Source organism: Heteronotia binoei, chromosome 6 (genome assembly GCF_032191835.1).
Source record: "Heteronotia binoei isolate CCM8104 ecotype False Entrance Well chromosome 6, APGP_CSIRO_Hbin_v1, whole genome shotgun sequence".
In the NCBI taxonomy this organism is placed as follows: domain Eukaryota; kingdom Metazoa; phylum Chordata; class Lepidosauria; order Squamata; family Gekkonidae; genus Heteronotia; species Heteronotia binoei.
The window spans coordinates 101,089,005-101,107,944 of NC_083228.1; the positions used below are offsets into that span (position 1 = coordinate 101,089,005).

The window sequence follows — 18,940 nt, forward strand, 5'->3', positions numbered from 1 at the left end:
GGCTCTTTCCAGATTGTTCCTGTTTTAAGTTTATTTCCTGGCATTCTTCTGGTTCTGATTTTACAGTTCCGTGGTTATTTTGAAGGTTTTTTTTTTTTTTGCATTGTGTTTTCTGGGGTAGTGATTTTTAGGGTATTCCTATTAGTTTTGAAAATTTGTTCTGAAAGAAATTTCTGGTTAGGTGCTAATAATAGTTAAATGTAGGTGATTATTTAGGGATTAAAAATACAAATTTCAGTTTAGGATTTAGTGTTTCTTTTCCCTCCCCCAAATGAGGCTTTTGTTGGCCAGTTTGGTATAGTGGTTAAGTGTGTGGACTCTTATCTGGGAGAATCGGGTTTGATTCCCCACTCCTCTACTTGTAGCTGCTGGAATGGCCTTGAGTCAGCCATAGCTCTTGCAGGAGTTGTCCTTGAAAGGGCAGCTGCTGTAAAAGCGCTCTCAGCCCCACCTACCTCACAGGGTGTCTGTAGTGGGGGTTAGGGTAAAGGAGACTGTGACCGCTCTGAGATTCAGAATATAGGGCAGGATATAAATCCAATATCTTCTTCTAAAATAAGAATAAGTCAGTGGTTTAAAAATAATAACTGGAGCTTAGGGCCAATTTGAAAAAAAAATTAGGCTGGCCTGAGCAGGGCCGGATCTAGGGAGGGGGCAGAGGGGGGTGCTTGCCCCGGGCACCGATGGAGGGAGGGCGCCGAATTGACTATGGAGTCCATTGTATTCTATGAGACCATGAGATAGAATGGCCCATAAGGGGGTGCCATTTTTTAATTTTGCCTCCCCTCAACATGTAGATTCGGTCCTGGGCCTGAGCTTCAAAACAATTGAAACCAGGTGCATTTGGGGGGAAAGGCAACTGCAGATTAGCAGCGGGTGGGAAAAGTCAATGGCAGCAGGTTAATAAGTCAGTTTCAACAGCAAGTTTGTTAGTGCTCTGAGTCAGAGTACAGTGTAGCCTAGTGTAGCACTGGTTAAAGTTGCCAGGTTCTCCTGGGCCACCAGGGGATGGCCAGATTCAGGTTGGGAGACTCCTAGGGATTTGAGGATGAAGCCTGTGGAGGACAGGAACCTCAGTGAGGTACAATATCATAGAGCAGGGGTGGCCAACGGTAGCTCTCCAGATGTTTTTTGCCTTCAACTCCCATCAGACCCAGCCAGCATGGCCAATGGGTTGGGGCTGATGGGAGTTGTAGGCAAAAAACATCTGGAGAGCTACCGTTGGCCACCCCTGTCATAGAGTACACCATCCAAAGCATCCATTTTCTTCAGAGGAATTGATCTCTGTAGTCTGGAGATCAGCTGTCACTCCAGGGGATCCCCAGGTTCCACATGGAGCTAGCTTACTTTGGTGAACTAGTCCAGGGGGACAGGATGACAAATAGGAGGGAAGTGCAGTGGGGCCCAGGGAGAAGACTAAGCAGAAGTGTAGTAAAGCAAAGAGAATGGGGAGAACTGCATCTTTCCCCAGACCAGTGTGGAGCACTGCCGCAAGGCAGTCTTCTCCTACCCCATCCTCTGGGGTGGTACAATGAAAAGGCCTGCTTCCTTGAAGCTACTGATGGACAGCTGCTTACAGAGGTGCCTGAAGTAGATACTGGCACCAGGCTGTTGTTTAGCCTGATCTCCTCCAGCTGTTATGACTCTGCAGCAGCACAAGGAGCAACCTGAGATGTCTTTGGGGTTGAACTTGGGGAATAATAAGCTTTGGATCAGAATTATAATCTTTTGTTTCCAATAAATTATTCCTGGTTATATGCTTATCTTTTCTAATGCATGTACCAGAAATGTACCAAAAAAAGTATTTCTATGTATTCATTAGATCTTTTGTCATTGTACCATTACCTTTACGTCCTCTTGCACCATCAAATCCTGGTTTTCCCAAAATACCTGGTAGTCCCTGTGCACCCTGATTATTTTAATAAAAGAAATTGTGTGCATTAGTTATACTATATAAAATAGGGACATTCTGTAACAACATCTGTTTTGTCTCTAATCCCTGTGAACAAAATGTATATTGTACTAGTTTAATAATATTTATGTGCTAAATCCTGAAATAATAATAACAGCAGCAGCAACAACAATTGTTGTTAGTTAATACAAATAATATAATTAGAGTAATATGCTGGATAGTCTGAGGAGCTAAAAGGTCTTGCAACTGAATTATGTAGATAATTCTGACTGACATTTATTCTATGTTTGCTCGTGCAGCACCATCTGGAGGAACAATGCATAAATGTGACAGGAGAATAGATTTCATTGATTGACTCTTAAATTCCTGAAAGGCTTGCATATATGGATGGGAAAGAGTTACTACAGCATCAGACTTCACTGGCATTCATCAGGGCTTTACATCCTTGTAATACTATTAATATACTGTGAAAATGCTTTAAGCCTTCCTCCTGACAGGCCCCTGTCTCAGTCTTCCTGGCTCTCACCCTATTTATGCCATTGTGTTGGCACTGTCCCAGATCACCTAAATTATGATATGACCCCAGCAGACTTTATTGGCATGGTATACCAGCTACCTATTTTTTAAAAAAACCCAAAGCATTGTCCAAATGTCGTGAGGAACAGTTTCAGTACTTGGAAAGTACAAGCAATGGTAGAAATGTCTTCTAAACGACATGGTCTAAATTCTGTTCTTGTATGCTGTTGTATAATTTCATTGACTCTGGAGGCAATAAGACTACAAATCAATGCAATTTCTACACTGTACACAGTGAATAGCTCACTGGATGTAAATACAGGTCAGAAAAGAAAATGGATTAGCTTCCCTAAATAGAATTTTTTTGGGGGGGGAGGGGGCAGAAATCAGTGCTGGCTTTAATGCTTAAGCATAAAGGAAATCAAAAGAATACTACAAGTTAAGTAATAACAGAACATTCATCATTTGTTAATGGTCTGGACTTTTGCTATACGGCATTCATTTACTCTTTATTACATAAAGAAGCTAAACACCAGTGTGGTTTAGTGATTAAAGTGTTGGACTAGGATCTGGGAACCCAGGTTTGAATCCCTAATTTGTCATGGAAGTTCGTTGGGTGACCCTGGGCACATCACCACTCTGAACACACAATGTTGTTGTGAGGCTAAAATATAGGGAGAAGAGAACAATGAAAGCTGATTTGGATCTCCACCTGAAAGAAAATAAATAAACTGGATATAGAGCACATTAAAGAAACACGGCTAATACAGCAAGCCACAGAATAGTTGTGATAATGTTAAAAGGTGAATTAGCAAATCTATTTATTGTTTACTGTAATTTTGAAGATGTCATGCCCCATACTCTCTGGGAAGCTTTTCATTTTGAACTCACCACCAGCAACAGCTAACTATCATGTCCTCAGACTGACTGTCTGGAACTGAAAAATTAATTTTTAAAAATAAAACCATTGGGATCTCAGGCTCTTTATCTATCTTTTCCAGCATACCTGCTCACCCTGCTGTCCTTGAAAACCAATGATTCCTCTCAGTCCTGGAATTCCAGGTGGGCCTGGCAGCCCTTGCAAACCAATCTGACCAGCATCACCGGGTTCACCCTTTTGCAGAAGTCCACTTCTGCCTGGCAATCCTGGCATTCCTCTGAATCCAGGGCTGCCTTTGTCACCTGAAATTATTCCAAGCATTTGTTATAAATTATGTTTTGTAGATAACTCATAGCAAAAAAAAATCTAAACTATAAAACTTGAAATTGAAAGGATTCTTTATCTAGTACAGGGTTTCCCAAACTTTTCTTTCCCGTGGGCCGGTTATTTTTACACTTCTCCTTCGTGGCCCTCCTTCATGGAGGTGGAGCCAGGAGACTTTGGGGGTGGAGCCGGGAGACAGGAATTATGTCATTTCCTGTGACGTCAAGGACCCAGTGATGTCACTTCCAGGGCACACTGAACCAAAACTCCACCTTTTCCTGTGATGTCACTTCCAAGGCACTCCCCCAAACCTGCCTCTTCTTCAGAAGTAAATTCATTTTCAGAAAAATCTCTCTGAAACTCATGCTGAGCCAAAATGGGGGTGGAAAGTGGGCGGTCCTCTCTTTTCACCCCCACACCTGCATGCACCTATCTGTTTGTGTATTCTTCTCCAGCTTGCAAGCACTCCTAATTCCCATGTGCAATTGCCTGCACCACCTACACATCCCTTCCTCAACAGCACTGGCCAGTGTATGCAATTGGGAGCGCTGTTGCCATTGCCATCAGGAGTGCCAGCACTGTGTACCACCCACACTGGGCCCTGGCAGCTGCTCTAACTCAAAATATGCTGACACATTTAGAAGGCCCTTCCTTCAGCTGCCACTACTGGATCCCTGCCTCAAGGTACAACCAAGCTTGCTTGGTTTCAAGAAAATCTTTTGACAACTATTTTTCATACTTTTCTTTGGTTGAAACACAGGGAAATTGCTGTGAAAGGTAGCAGAGAATTGTATTGCAATTAATGAATTAATTTCAAGTTATATGAAGTTCATACAAGCTTTTCCGCAGTTATCCCAAAAAGGATATTTATGAGGGGCTTGCAGCTTTTTACTGGCTGTGTTTCCCATGCCTTTAAAAGCAACCTGTTGTGCAGATACTTAGCCAGTGAACTACTTTCATCCTTTTTAATATCTACAGGAGGAGTTTAATTTTGGTGTCAGACAGCTGTTAAAAGCAAGACCAGTAAAATGGTGCCAAGTTCATAGTACCATCTCTTCCGGTGCTGTTGTGATATACCGCAGTAATCTCCAATAATCTCTTTCTGCCCCACACCTCTCTCACTCACTCACACAGAAATCTCATAGAAGGCCACCTGACTACAACTGGGGGTGCCAGCTTTTCATTGGCAGAGCTCCTATGTCTGCAACAACAGTTTGAAGAACAGAAAAGTTTCACCCAGTAAAAATGGAAGGAAAGAAAGAAAGGGAAAGAATGAAATGGAAGGAAAGGAAAGGAAAAGAAAGACATGGAAAGAAAGAACATAAACATAAGAGGAACCATGTTGGATCAGATCAGTGGACTATCCAGTCCAAAATTCCCTCAAACAATGCCCCCGAAAAAAAACAGAATGTGCACCAGTGGGGCTAGGGCACTAGAAGCCCTCCCACTGTTGCCTCCCCCCCTCCCAGCACCAAGAATACAGACAGAGCATCACTTGCAGGGAAAGAAAGAAAGAAAGAAAGAAAGAAAGAAAGAAAGAAAGAAAGAAAGAAAGAAAGAAAGAAAGAAAGAAAGAAAGAAAGAAAGAAAGAAAGAAAGAAAGCCTTCCTCACCATCTGATGACCCCAGCCAGCAAAAATTCTGCCAGGGGTTGTTTGGAAAAAAAAAATAGCTATTGGAATGCCCACTCCCCACCCCTCCCGGCTGAAAAAAAACTTACACAGCCTTCTTTGCCACCCAGGCCTCCCCGGGAAATCTCCCCAAAACAACATAATGCAAGGCACATGAAAGATCATACCTTGAAGAACACTTCATGGGTCTAAAGTGCCAGTGGATGCTAGCTTTTCTCTCAAACACTGGGAGTGGGGGAGAAGGAAGGAGAGGCAACCCAGCTCCTCTCTGCACAACACAGAAATGGGGCGGGGCTAGCTTTGCTGGGGGTGGGGCTAGCTTTGGCTTTTCTTATGACCCAGTAGTGAGGCTTCCGTGGCCCGGTACCGGGTCACGACCCTGCAAATAGGAAACACTGATCTAGTACACTTTGCACAATTCCTAAATAGTACATTTCCTAGTTGCTTAACTGTGGGTTTTGAGTACCTTCCAAAACCAGGTACCACCTGGAAGACATTAGAGTCTGAACTAAATATTTCATCCCGTGTAGCTTAGAAAACAGAATGTCTTCTTACCCTGTGTTCCTAGTAAACCTTCTTCACCAGGAAGGCCTGGCTCCCCATTTTGTCCTTTCTGAGCCAATAGAACAACACAGCCATCTTCACCTGGAACTCCTCTTTCGCCTTACAAGAAGAATGCAAGAAGAATGTATGCTAATATTTTTCATTATAACTATAAATAAAAACTCTTTGTTGGGATCCAGATCCTGGCCTGTCTTGTACTTCTGAACAGATAGCATATTCTGCATATTTAGCTATTTCAAGGAGAGGGAATTGCCTGCCTTTGCTGATTTAGGGAGCACTCTGACTGAGTAGCTAAAATACAGAGGGAGCTTGCAGGAGCTGACAGGAGGGCAGGCATATAATTATTGTCTACCCACCTCACCGATGTTTGGCTGAAGACTTCTTGCTCCTTGTCTCACTTCTGTGTTCAATAGAACAGAAGAAAGGAGAAAACAAAGAGAAAAGAAAGTGCAGGACCTGTTTAGGAGATCCCTTAAATGGGGGGGGGGGGGCGGAAACACTCCTCTATGCCCCAAAGATTGCTATTTAGGCAATAAGCAGAACAAAACAGCCTTTCTGTAGATGCATACTGGAAAGAAAGAAGAAACATACATTTTCTTGCAGCAACATACAGCATAGATTAGAACAGGGGTGGCCAAACTGTGGCTTGGGAGCCACATGTGGCCTTTTCACACATATTGTGCGGCTCTCAAAGCCCCCACTGCCCTGTTGCCTGGCCTGGAGAAGGAATTTCTCTCCTTAAATCACTTCTCCAAGCCAAGCCAACCAGCAGCTTAGAAAATAGAATGTCTTCTTACGCTGTGTTCCTAGTAAACCTGTATTTAAAGTTAAAGTTGTTTTCTTTCCACCTCTCCCTCCCTCCTACCTCCCCTCCATCTTCCTTCCTTCCTCTCCTGTGGCTCTCAAACATCTAACATTCATGTCTTGCAGCTCTCAAACATCTGATGTTTATTCTATGTGGCTCTTACATTAAGCAAGTTTGGCTACCCTTGGATTAGAACATGGGAGAAGTATAAGATGGGACAGCTAAAAGAGCAGATGGCACACCTCTTATATCTATGGATGAGCTGCCACTTGTTTTATCAAGACAATCACAACAGCAAGCACATGACCACAATGCTAAAATAGACATATGGTGTTTTTATTTTATTAATTTCTTTAGTGTATATCCTATGCTTCTATGCTACTACGACACAGGACAGCTAATTACTTGTAATACACAGGATATGATTGGATGCATTAAAAAAAGACTTGGGTGCTGTACTGTGTTCCTTCAATAGAGAACTGAAACTATATTAGCATTTAAGTCTTAACAGACTTAAGTTAAGTTATACACACAATTAAATTATTACTTATTGAAAATTCTTTCCAAAGAGGCTTGGTAAAACAGTTAATTTTGGCTTGGAGAAAATTCAATGAGCAGCAGAAACAGTTATTTACAACTACATACCTTTGGAGCCCTTAGACCCACATTCTCCAGGAGGGCCATGCTGACCTGTCTGTCCTTGTTCACCGTTTATACCAGGAACTCCCTTCTCTCCTTGTTTTCCTGGTAGCCCTAGGAAACCTTGCATTCCTTGGGATCCTTTGCTTCCTTAACAGAAATATTTAGATAATAGTGAAATTAAATAATATAGTACTGAACTGCTGAGTCTATAATGTCACAGAAAGTTCATGCTATAATTTATTTATTTAGTTAATTTCTATTCCGCCCTATCCCGCAAGCAGGCTCAGGGTGGATTACAACAATTTAAACAAGTAACAATGAACAATAAAAATTAGGAATGAATTTAAACAGTTAAAACAATTAAAATTACTCCATTTCAATTGGAAGACAATTAATTGAGCCATAATACAGACAGAGCTGGAACTGATGACTTCTCAGTAGGCCTGATAGAAAGTGGAATACCATAGCAAGGAAGGCCAAACTCAGACCAATTTCGCACTCACCTTACTCCACCCTCACGTCTGTCTTCTGCGTGTGGCGTCCTCCCGATTTCCCACTATTTGTGCCAGGGCTGCAGCAAACATCGCAATTTTTGCACAGCAAATGGAAACGGCTAAAAACCAATTTCCGTTTGCTGCAGCCCCAGAAACCGTTTGCTGCAGCCCCAACACAAATAGTGGGAAATCGGGAGGACATCGCATGGAGAAGACAGATGTGAGGGTGAAATAAGGTGAGTGCAAAATCAGTTTCAATGTACTGTGGGCATCCGTTGCCTCACTTAAAGGCCTCGTGGAACAGCTCCGTTTTACAAGCCCTACAAAAACTTAGCAGATCAGGGCTCTAATCTTTAACGGAAGCATGTTTCACCAGGCCAGAGCAAGGGCAGAAAATGCCCCGGCTCTAGATGAGGCAAGACAGATGTCCTTAGGGCCGGGGACAACCAGCAGATGGTGATTAATAGAAAATAAAGTCCTTCAGGGCAAATATAGGGAGAGGCAGTCCCTCAGATATGTTGGTCCCAAGCCAAGCAGGGCTTTAGGACACTGCAGGACTCTATTTTTTTCTTGCTATGACTAAGTCTTCAACTTTATTCAGGTTTAACAGCCCATAAGCCATAAACCGAGAAAAAACAGTGAAGAAAAAATTGACCACATGAATTGTACAGGCTTTACAAAAGAAATGGTCTTAATTTGAGGTATCAAAAGGGACTGGAAATTTTAACACTGTAATGTACTCAGTGACAAGACGTGTTGAAGGCAACATACTTTATTAGTGGGTACATCACAAGAGGGACAATGGCGGGCCAGGTCCCGATTATATACATGCCCTGGAACAACCCTCTGTGAGGCCAGGTCCAATCCTGGTCAGTTAAACTTCCCGCCAGAGATCTTGATTGGCGGTGCGTATTAGCGAGCTACATCCGGGGACCAGTGGGGTTCCACTGGTCGCCTCTGTAGCGTGCGCTGTGCTATACATAGGGATTAGAATGCAGGACATAAAAACAATTCTCAAGAAATGTCTCACTGGCAACAGTCTGTTTAAAATAGAGAAAAACATGTAAGAATGAATGAACCATTGACAAGGAATGATCACAAAAAGGAATCCCAGCAAAGTGCCACTTCATGTGTAGTGCATTATAATAATAATAATAATAATAATAATAATAATAATAATAATAATAATAATTTTTATTTCTATCCCGCCCTCCCCGCCGGAGCAGGCTCAGGGTGGCTCACAACAGAAAACACACATTACATCAATTATACTTATAAAACATGGTTAAAACAATTACAAATTATTAAAATTAACTTAACAATATGGCGTTATAAACAGGTTTCAGTAAATTTCAGAGAGTAAAAGCATTTCAAGAATAAAAGCATTTTCAGCAGCCTACCTAGTTTGTCACTAGTTTTCCACTAGTTGAAGGCCATCTTGAAGAGGTGGGTCTTGCAGGCCCTACGGAATCCATCTAAACATCGTAGGGCCCTCACCTCCTCAGGGAGTTGATTCCACAGTAATGGAGCGGTAATAGAGAAGGCCCAGTCCCGGGTGGCCTTCAGTCTGGCCTCCCTTGGCCCAGGGATATTCAACTGGTTTTTCCCAGATGACCTCAGTGCCCTCTGGGGCTCATATGGGGAGAGACGGTCCCTTAGGTAGGTAGGTCCTCGGCCATATAGGGCTTTAAAGGTAATAACCAGCACCTTGTAGCGAACTCGGTATGCCACTGGCAACCAGTGCAGCCCGCGCAGCCCCGGCTGTATGTGCTCCCACCTTGGGAGCCCCAGCAACAGTCTAGCCGCCGCGTTCTGCACCAGCTGCAGCCGCTGAATTCGGCACAAGGGCAGCCCCATGTAGAGGGCGTTGCAGTAGTCCAGTCTCGAGGTGACCGTAGCATGGATCACCGTTGCTAGGTCGCGGCGCTCCAGGAAGGGGGCCAACTGCTTCGCCCGTCGAAGATGAAAGAACGCGGACTTAGCAGCGGCCGCTATCTGTGCCTCCATTGATAATGAAGGCTCCAGAAGAACCCCCAGGCTCTTGACCTTGTGTGCCGCTTTAAGCTGCACACCGTCAAGAACTGGCAAGGGGATTTCCCCTCCCAGGGCACCGCGACCCAAGCACAGGACCTCTGTCTTCGTTGGATTCAGCTTCAGCCTGCTTAGTCTGAGCCAGCCTGCCACGGCTTGCAATGCTAGGTCCAGGCTTTCTGGGACGGAGCCAGGCCGGCCATCCATTAGTAGATAGAGTTGGGTGTCATCAGCGTATTGATGGCACCCAAGCCCAAACCTCCAGGCAATCTGGGCAAGGGGGCGCATATAGATGTTAAACAACATCGGGGATAGAACTGCCCCTTGTGGCACCCCGCATGCTAGTGGGTGCCTCCGGGACCGTTCCCCCCCAATGGCCACCCTTTGTCCCCGTCCTTCGAGGAAGGAGGAAAGCCACTGTAAGGCCAATCCCCCAATCCCCGCGTCGGCGAGCCGGCGGGCCAGTAACCGATGATCAACCGTATCAAATGCGGCCGACAGATCCAGCAATATCAGCACCGCCACGCCGCCTCGATCCAGATGCCGCTGGAGGTCATCCACCAAGGCGACCAGCACTGTCTCCGTCCCATAACCCGGACGGAAGCCGGACTGGTGAGGGTCTAAGGCGGAAGTGTCATCCAAAAAACTCTGCAACTGTAACGCCACTGCCCTCTCTATAACCTTACCTAAAAATGGTAGGTTCGAGACTGGCCAATAATTTGCCAATTCGGCCGGGTCTGCTGTACTCTTTTTTAGGAGAGGGCGGACCATGGCCTCTTTCAAAGATGTTGGAAATTGCCCTTCCAAGAGGGATCTATTTATGATATCCCGTATAGGATATCTAAGCTCCCTCTGGCAGGATTTTAATTAGCCAGGAGGGGCATGGGTCAAGGTCACAAGTTGTAGGGCGTACAGTTGAGAGGACTTCGTCGACTTCCCCAAGACTAAGCGCGTCGAAGTGATCCAAGATAACATCAGAAGACAGGCACGGAGCCCCGGGTTCATCTACTGCGTTCAATGTGGCAGGAAAGTCCTGGCGGAGCGACGAGATTTTATCTGCAAAAAATTTCGCAAAAGCCTCACAGCCTATTTCCAATTCTCTCATATTTGGTCTGCCTTGGGGCAGAGTGGTCAAATTCTCAATTAACTTAAATAATTGTGCTGGGCGCGAATTTGCAGATGCAATCCTAGCTGCAAAGTATTCCTTCTTTGCGGCTTTGACTGCCATCTCATAAGACTTCATAAATGTTCTGTAGGATGTTCTCGTCGCTTCGTCACGAGTATGCCGCCACCGCCTCTCTAGTCGTCTGAGTCCCTGTTTCAGTTGGCGTAGCTCCGAGGTATACCAAGGAGCCAGCCTACTTCGGGGGCGCAGAGGACGCCGGGGTGCAATTTCGTTGATGGCCCTGGATAACCTGTCATGCCAGGTATTACAGCATGAACGTGTACATAACTCTTAATTTAGGTATCATAAACATGCAAAGACAAAATGGAAATTCAAATTTTGCTAAATTTTGATTCCCAGATACAGCAGGAGAGCATTTTCATCTAGACTGTGGACTAGTGCCAATTCACATGTCCTTAGGAAGACCTTGTGACCCCGACATGGTGACAATGAGTGCTTTTTTTTTTTTTAGTTTTTAACTTTTTTATTACATTTAACAACAACAATAACAATATATATATATATACACAAAACATAAACTTAGGGATGTAGACAGCGGGATGCATTATATACTTATATCATTAGAATACAAATCCTTTGTTCTAACCTAAACCAAATCATACATACTACAGTTAACCCCTTTTTACACTATATTCTTATTATCTTTCCCCCATAACCATTCATACAATAAGTTCCATTTCCCCTCTGTTTGTCTATTTGCTAATTTCTTCTCTTAATATCTCCATCAGAGTATCTACCTCAGCTCAGTCTAGAACCAACCAAAAATACTTTCTTTCTTCTACACTGTGATCCAAAAGAACATTTGGCATTTCAAGTCATCTTACTTTATTTATAAATTACACAGTATCAATTTAATTCCCTGCAACAACAACAACAAAAACCCCCCAGCAAGTTTGGAATACACTTTAATACAATAAGTTCCGTTTTCCTTCTATCTAATTGTTAATTTCTTCTCTTAGTATCTCCATCAGAGTATCTACCTCAGCTAAGTCTAGAACTAACGAAAAAGAAAACTTTCTTTCTTCTACACTGTGGTCCCAAAAAGAAGAAAAAAAAAACATTGGCATTTCAAATCATCTTACTTTGTTTGTGAATTGCATGGTATCAATTTGTTTCCCTGCAACAAAGCAACCAGCAATTTCGGAATACACTTTCTTCAGTTTTATTGGTGTAATATGCCAACGATATAACTTTAATGATTTGTCTCTCATCGTCTGGCAGACCAATTCCTTCATTTTCCTCCTAATACACCTTATATAAACCTCTCTCAGCAGGCGGTGTTCCTTGAAAAAAATAAGGCAAGCTCTATAGCCATTTTCTATATCTTTCTCCAATTCCTTTTTCTTCATACCAAGAACTGGTGTCAAGATCTCTACTATCACTTCCTTTATATGGTCATACCTATCCTCTGGAATATTCTGCATTCCTGAAATATGCTCTACCTGCACCGTTTCTATTCTCACTAATCTGTCCCCTTCGTATTTTTGAACTTTTTCAATCTCCTCAGACTTTTCATTCACTACTTCCAACTTTCCTTCCACATATTTTGCAGATTGTGTCAAGCCATGAATCTCTTCCTTTACTTCCGTCAGTTGCTTTTGCAGGCCATCTAATTTCTTATTTACTCCATCTAATTGTTCTGTCAGATTTGCCTGCACCTGACTCAATGCATTCATAAAATACAATTGCATAGAATTCTGCACTTCCTCTATAACTTCCTGTGAGGACATTATCTCCATCAGTTTTAAAGTTGCCAATAGTGGGACTAACCTATCTATTTTGTCTTACTTGTATGTCATACTCATTTTTCTATTATCCAAGGTCTTACTGACACCCCAATTCCAATTCATATACTACTACTTCGCCTTACTTCACTCAAAATTCATACATCACCTTCCTTTAACACTCTCACATACCAGTTGGTTTTTATATCCTTAAATTACTATTCTTTACCACCAAACACCCTTCACCTGAACATTCACATTAACTCATTACATATAGAAAATCATACAGAAAATCAGCAGTCATCAAATTAACAATAGTTAATTATTCAATCCATTAATTATTTGTTAACTGTCTCTTTTGAATCCTTAATGTTCCCCAACCGCTTATCCTTCTGTCTTCCTCTTCTTCTTCTCCTTTTTCTTCCTCTTCCTCTTCTTAATCTCAATCTCTGCTCCTCTCTTCTGCTACCAGTTCAAAAAGCCAGTTCAGTAAATCCATTCCTGTTCTTCCACATCTCTGCCAACGGAATTCCAGCTTCTCCACCTCACCTCCGCCCTTGCGTTCCTGGAAACTCTATACTAACATCAAAAGTCTCCCATCTTCAGATTCAACTCATTTCAAAGGTCCAGTGACTTTATTTCCACCCTGTATATTATAACCACTGTTGAGCCTTTATTTAGCTCCCTGTCTCTTTAAGAAAATCGCCATGCACAAGCATATGGGAAAAGGGAGAGGAAAAGAGGTTCGTGAAGGCTCCCTTTAAATCGTCAGAAATCTCCTGCTTCTTTCCTCTTTTCCCCCCTTCTTCACCTCCTCTGTCTCAGTGCTCTTCACAAACTTTTACAATCATAGCCAGTCTTCGACTCCCAACCTCTGCCGTTGCTGCCAAGGTAGTCCTCCACCACTCCTCCGCTTTCTACCTTTGTGCATTCGCCAAACCAGGTCTCTTTCCCCCCAGCGTCGGATTCCACTTGAAAGTAGGGGCAAAACAACGCACTTAGTAAGTTCTTTCCTTCGTTTATATCTCCAGTTTAGGGTCAGATATACTTTCCCCCCCCTTCTTCACCATTTATTCTGTCCTCCAAATGCCGCTTCGCCTACTCCCCTTCTCCGGTGGTCACAGCTAATTCGCCATTAAGGCGTCTGGTCTATCCGGGCTTGAAGTAATATGTTGAACGGGCTCTATGCTCAGAAAAACCGGCACAGAGCACCCAGCACTCCTCCGCACGAGTGCCCCTCCAACAGAGGCACCACCGAGTTCTTACCAACTGAAGAACCCCCCAAAAAAGACCAGCACAGACGCTGCAGAGCCGGAGCTCCTACAAACACGTCTGTTAGCACCGTGCCGTTACCGGAAACTCCGACTTCACAATGAGTGCTTTTGATAAAAAGTCTGTACTTAGCCACAAGGGCCTTGTAAAATGTGAATCAGTCTGCCTTTTTGTATTAAACTCTACGATAATTATTGGATGGGGAGATTTGGCAGTAAGTCATATGATTAAGATATGATTCAAGAGCCCCATGGCTCAGAGTGTTAAAGCTGCAGTATTGCAGTCCTAAGCTCTGCTCACAACCTGAATTCAATCCCTGGCAGAAGCTGGATTTTCAGGTAGCTGGCTTGAGCTTGACTCAGCCTTCCATCCTTCCAAGGTTGGTAAAATGAGTGCCAGCTTGCTGGGGGGAAAGTGTAGATGACTGGGGAAGGCAATGGCAAACCACCCCCTAAAAAAAAAGGCTGCCATGAAAACGTTGTGAAAGCAATGTCACCCCAGAGTCTGAAACGACTGGTGCTCACACAGGGGACCTTTCCTTTCCATATGATTAAGTGAATTATTTTGTCCTGCTGTCTGTGAAATTTCTCCTAGAGAGAGGCTGGAACTGCAATCTTGCTTGGTAAGTCATCGCTGGCAGTAGTATATGTGAAAAGGAGCTGGGTGTCTTAGTGGACCATACAATGAATATGAGTCAGCAGTGCGATGCGGTAGCTAAAAAGGCAAATTCGATGTTGGGCTGTATCAACAGAAGTATAGCGTCCAGATCACACAAAGTGATGGTATCGCTTTACTCTGCTCTGGTTATGTCTCACCTAGGGTACTGTATTCAGTTTGGGGCACCACAATTTAAGAAGGATACAGACAAGCTGGAAAGTGACCAGAGGAGGGCAATGAAGATAGGATTTTGAAGACCAAGTCCTATGAGGAAAAGTTGAAGGAGCTTGTATGTTTCACCTGGAGAGGAGATGGCTGAGAGGTGATATGACTCACCATCTTCATGCACTTAAAAGGGTGTCATATAGAGGATGTTTTCTGATGCCCCAGAAGGTCAGACCAGAACCAAAAGAGTTTCCAGCTAAACATTAGGAAGAACTTCCTGACAGAGCAGTTCCTCGGTGAAACAGGCTTCCTCAGGAGGTGGTGGGCTGTCCTTTGGAGGCTTTTAAACAGAGGCTAGATGGCTATCTGGCAGCAATGTTGATTTTGTGAATGTAGGTAGAACTTAGAGGGGAAGTATTTTGTGAGTTTCCTGCACTGTACATGGGGGTTGGACTATATGACCCTAGAGGTCCCTTCCAACTCTATTCTATGATGACTTTACATCTGTGTGATGTCATCATACCAATGACATCAGCACAGGTGGGGGGTGTACAGGGGTGAGGCTCCCCCACTGGCCAGCTGGGGAGAGGTGGATTAGAGCCCCCAAAATTGGAGGAACCCCTGCCCAGACCAGAGGGCTGGCAACCCTAAGATGGACTGTATTCAAATGTCACACTGTATTAAAGTTTTATTAAACTCTCATTTATACAATGACTTATTATGACATTGAATGAAACTTTAATACTCCTGTTCATACCCACTTGAATATGTCATTATCTCTGGACTATAGGCACAAATCCAAGTCTGAACTTGCCTTCCATCTGGCTTTTCAAAGCCAAGGAAATATGAGATTCAGTTGTTAGAAGTACAATACATGTAATAGACAGAGGAGTGATTCTGGAATATAAATGGTTTAGATGAGAGCTTACGTACCTTTTTGTCCCGGGAGGCCCCGCAATCCATTATCTCCTGGAAGACCTATATTTCCTCTTAAACCTGGAAGTCCAGGTGGCCCTGTTGTTCCAGGAACTCCTGGCATGCCTTTCATTCCAGCTGGGCCTGGTGGTCCCACATCTCCTTGTAAGCCTTTGGAGCCCTTGAAACCTGAGAAATAGTTTCATTGATATTACCTCAGAGCAGAAAGCACATCTTCCAGAAGCCCATGCCAATCAGTTTGTTTTTCTGAACTGCTTTGGTCCATGCAGTCAAAATTCCTTCCCTGTTACTTCTTCCATTGTCATAGCTCCTGGTCTTCTTACCACTTACCTTCTTTGGAACTTGTTTTTTTTTAGTGAAATTAAGATTATAATAAAAGGGAAACATATACAAATCCCTCCAACATTTCTCAGAGAAAAAGATGCTGATGGTCATTTCCAGACAAAACTACTATTATGAGATGCAACCCCACCCCCCCAATCATCCTCAGGTACTCCATTACTTTTTAGAATCTAAAAACTCAGCGCTTGGAACTACTGACTTAGTACAACTGTAATAAAAATTTCTGGGTGCCTTTACACTAACACTTTTCCTGATCTTCACAAGAATCTTTTTAAAATTTTTATTTTTTATTTATTTAATTCGATTTGTATTCCACCCTCCCTGCCGAGGCAGGCTCAGGGCAGCTCACATATGCTCATGTGTATACATGAGTATAAACATATAATAAAAACATAAAGACAATAAAAGTAATTTAAAACATAGAAATTAACATTTCAGGTGCTATGATCTTAAGTTATGTTGCCTTGCTATTCCAGCTAGGTGTTCTCCACAAAGCAAATCTTAGTGGTCCAGATGTTCTATATAGAGCAGATTGCAAGAGGTGGTCCAGATATTTTCAGAGACTGTAGTAGCCAGCGGAATAAATTGCGAATGCCTGGTGGAAGAGTGCTGTCTTACAGGACCTGCGGAAATGAATGCACTCTCGCAGGGTCCTGACCTTAGGGAGCTCATTCCACCAGTGTGGGGCTACTACAGGAAAGGCCCTAGCTCTAGTTGTCATGAGCCTGGCCTCTGTAGGGCTGGGGATTGAAATAAGGTTTTTAGACCCAGACCGAAGTGCTCTCCGAGGAACATGTGGGGAAAGGCAGCCCCTAATGTATGCAGGTCCCTGACCATGGAAATAAATAAATAAAATATAGGGCTTTGAAGGTAAGAACCAGCACCTTGAAACAAAGCCGGTATGCATTGGCAACCAATGCAGCGCTTTCAGCACAGGTTGGACGTGTTCCCGTAGGGGAAGACCCGTTAACAACCTGGCTGCAGCATTCTGCACTAGGTGGAGCTTTCATCTGCTCTTTTAAATATACATTTCTTTAGGGGGGGGAGTAGTTTAAGGTGCTCCTCACCATACAGAACAACAAAAGTTCAAAGTGGAACACAGTCATTATTTTTATTGACACATAAATGGGGAACAAAATTAACTGAAAAAAACTAGTCATTTAACTGAATTTCCCTTTTCAGGGTGGGAAAGTACTGGCAGTTACTTCCTCTTGGTAAGTGGGTCTCATGATGATCTTTTACTACTAATGGGAGGGTGATTGAGCCTATAGTCTGCAAAAAGCTCCCCTCCATTCTATAAACTTAACTGAAAATTAATCAAACATCACCATTTCATAGCATGCAACTTTCTGTACTTTTGAAATAAATCAACATGAAAGAGAAAACAAGAACAGGACACATGCTACCAGACTAGCTGACTAAGCTGGTGTGACGGTAATGAACGGGTTAACAAGAAAACTAAGGACGCATAGAGCCTGCGTCAGGTGATCTGAGGGTGGGGGCCAGAGTGCTCGAAACTCTCAGAGGTGATTGACAGCTAACGGCTGAGGGCAGTTAGTGACAGACAGAGTCTGAGGGAGACTGCTGAAGAGAGCAGTTGGTCTGAGAAGGAGCTGAGACAGGAGCTGAGGAGAGTCTTCGAGAGAAGCAAAGCTCACTGTTCACTCTATAAAGACAGCCACGGGGCTGTGTGACTAGAGTAGAGTCACAGTAAAAGACCTGAGAGGTCACAGACACAGAGACACTTCTCTTAAAAGCTAAAGAGGTGGTTGAGGGAAAGATGTGGGTCTAGAAATCTGAAGGGCTGGGAGAAGAGACACCAGTCGACTTAAGAGACTTGGCACATTATACCCAAGAGGCCAACCCAGAATAGTGTTGGAGAGTGAAAGCTGTAGGATCTGTGAAACCTGAGAGACCTAAGTGAACTTGATATTATAAAGCCTAAACTACGAAGAAACTGTTAACTGCCTGAGATACAATATAGCCCATGTATATATTTCCCATTCCCCAGTTGAAGACGGTGTGTGTACATTAATAAATTTCTGTGGTTTACTTTAAAGTTCTCTGGTGCCAGTATATTGGGAAAACTATCAAAGCTGCTGTGATCCCCTACAAACTGAGTTTATATCCATCTGAAAGCAAAACAAAACCCCCGAAGAGACTAGTAGTGAGAAATCCATATTACACCCGCCCCTTGAGTTCCATAGCCGTGAGGTAAAATTTTAAAAGAAGAACTGAGGCGGAAGAGAAACTGGGGTAGCCATAAGCCGCATATAGAAGCGATCCAGTGAGACCGCGAGGCGCGCTGGTTATAGCTAGTTCTAGCAGTAAGATAACTAGTTCTTCCTGGGTCCACATTAGGGCTAATATAAGAAAGAAGCACTCCATCCCCCCCCCCACTTAAGAGATTCTGTTATAAGTAGAGTGGGTAGGCAGCTCTACTGGTAACACTGAGGCTGTGGTCAGATGACAGGCTTAGAGTGGTCTAACTCTGCCTCTGATTTCTCCATTTTATTTTGTAACAGAGTTTTGATCAGTCATCCCACCTTGAAACCACTTCACCACATGCTCACTCCATAGTTGATAGATCAGATTACTGCTGCATGGCAACCACGGAGCGGGTGGTTGGGCAGCTTTTTTAAACCTATCTTTTGTGCATGCACATAACCACATATTCAAGGCACTGTGTAATACCACCCCCAAAATTGGCAGAAAGTGTTCCCCTTGAATTTGTCACTCAAAAAGAAAACCCCAGGGGGCTCCCAATCCAAACAAGGTATTTCACATGCAGAGCTTTACAGCTGTGGTACAAATATGCAGTTATGCGCATATTACTAATTGATTTTTTAAAAAAACACC

At 43.4% G+C, this 18,940-nt stretch overlaps 1 protein-coding gene across 1 annotated transcript in view; it reads right to left on the minus strand.

The window, feature by feature from the left end:
• Positions 1-18,940, minus strand: part of COL4A4 (collagen type IV alpha 4 chain) — a 111,914-nt gene that overhangs the window by 26,906 nt on the left and 66,068 nt on the right. The window contains exons 29-33 of the mRNA XM_060242221.1: positions 15,737-15,907; positions 7,278-7,421; positions 5,819-5,926; positions 3,435-3,610; positions 1,846-1,909 (exon numbers count right to left, since the gene is read on the minus strand). Of these exons, the coding sequence (XP_060098204.1) occupies positions 1,846-1,909; positions 3,435-3,610; positions 5,819-5,926; positions 7,278-7,421; positions 15,737-15,907 (663 nt within the window). The remainder of the gene's footprint in view (positions 1-1,845; positions 1,910-3,434; positions 3,611-5,818; positions 5,927-7,277; positions 7,422-15,736; positions 15,908-18,940) is intronic.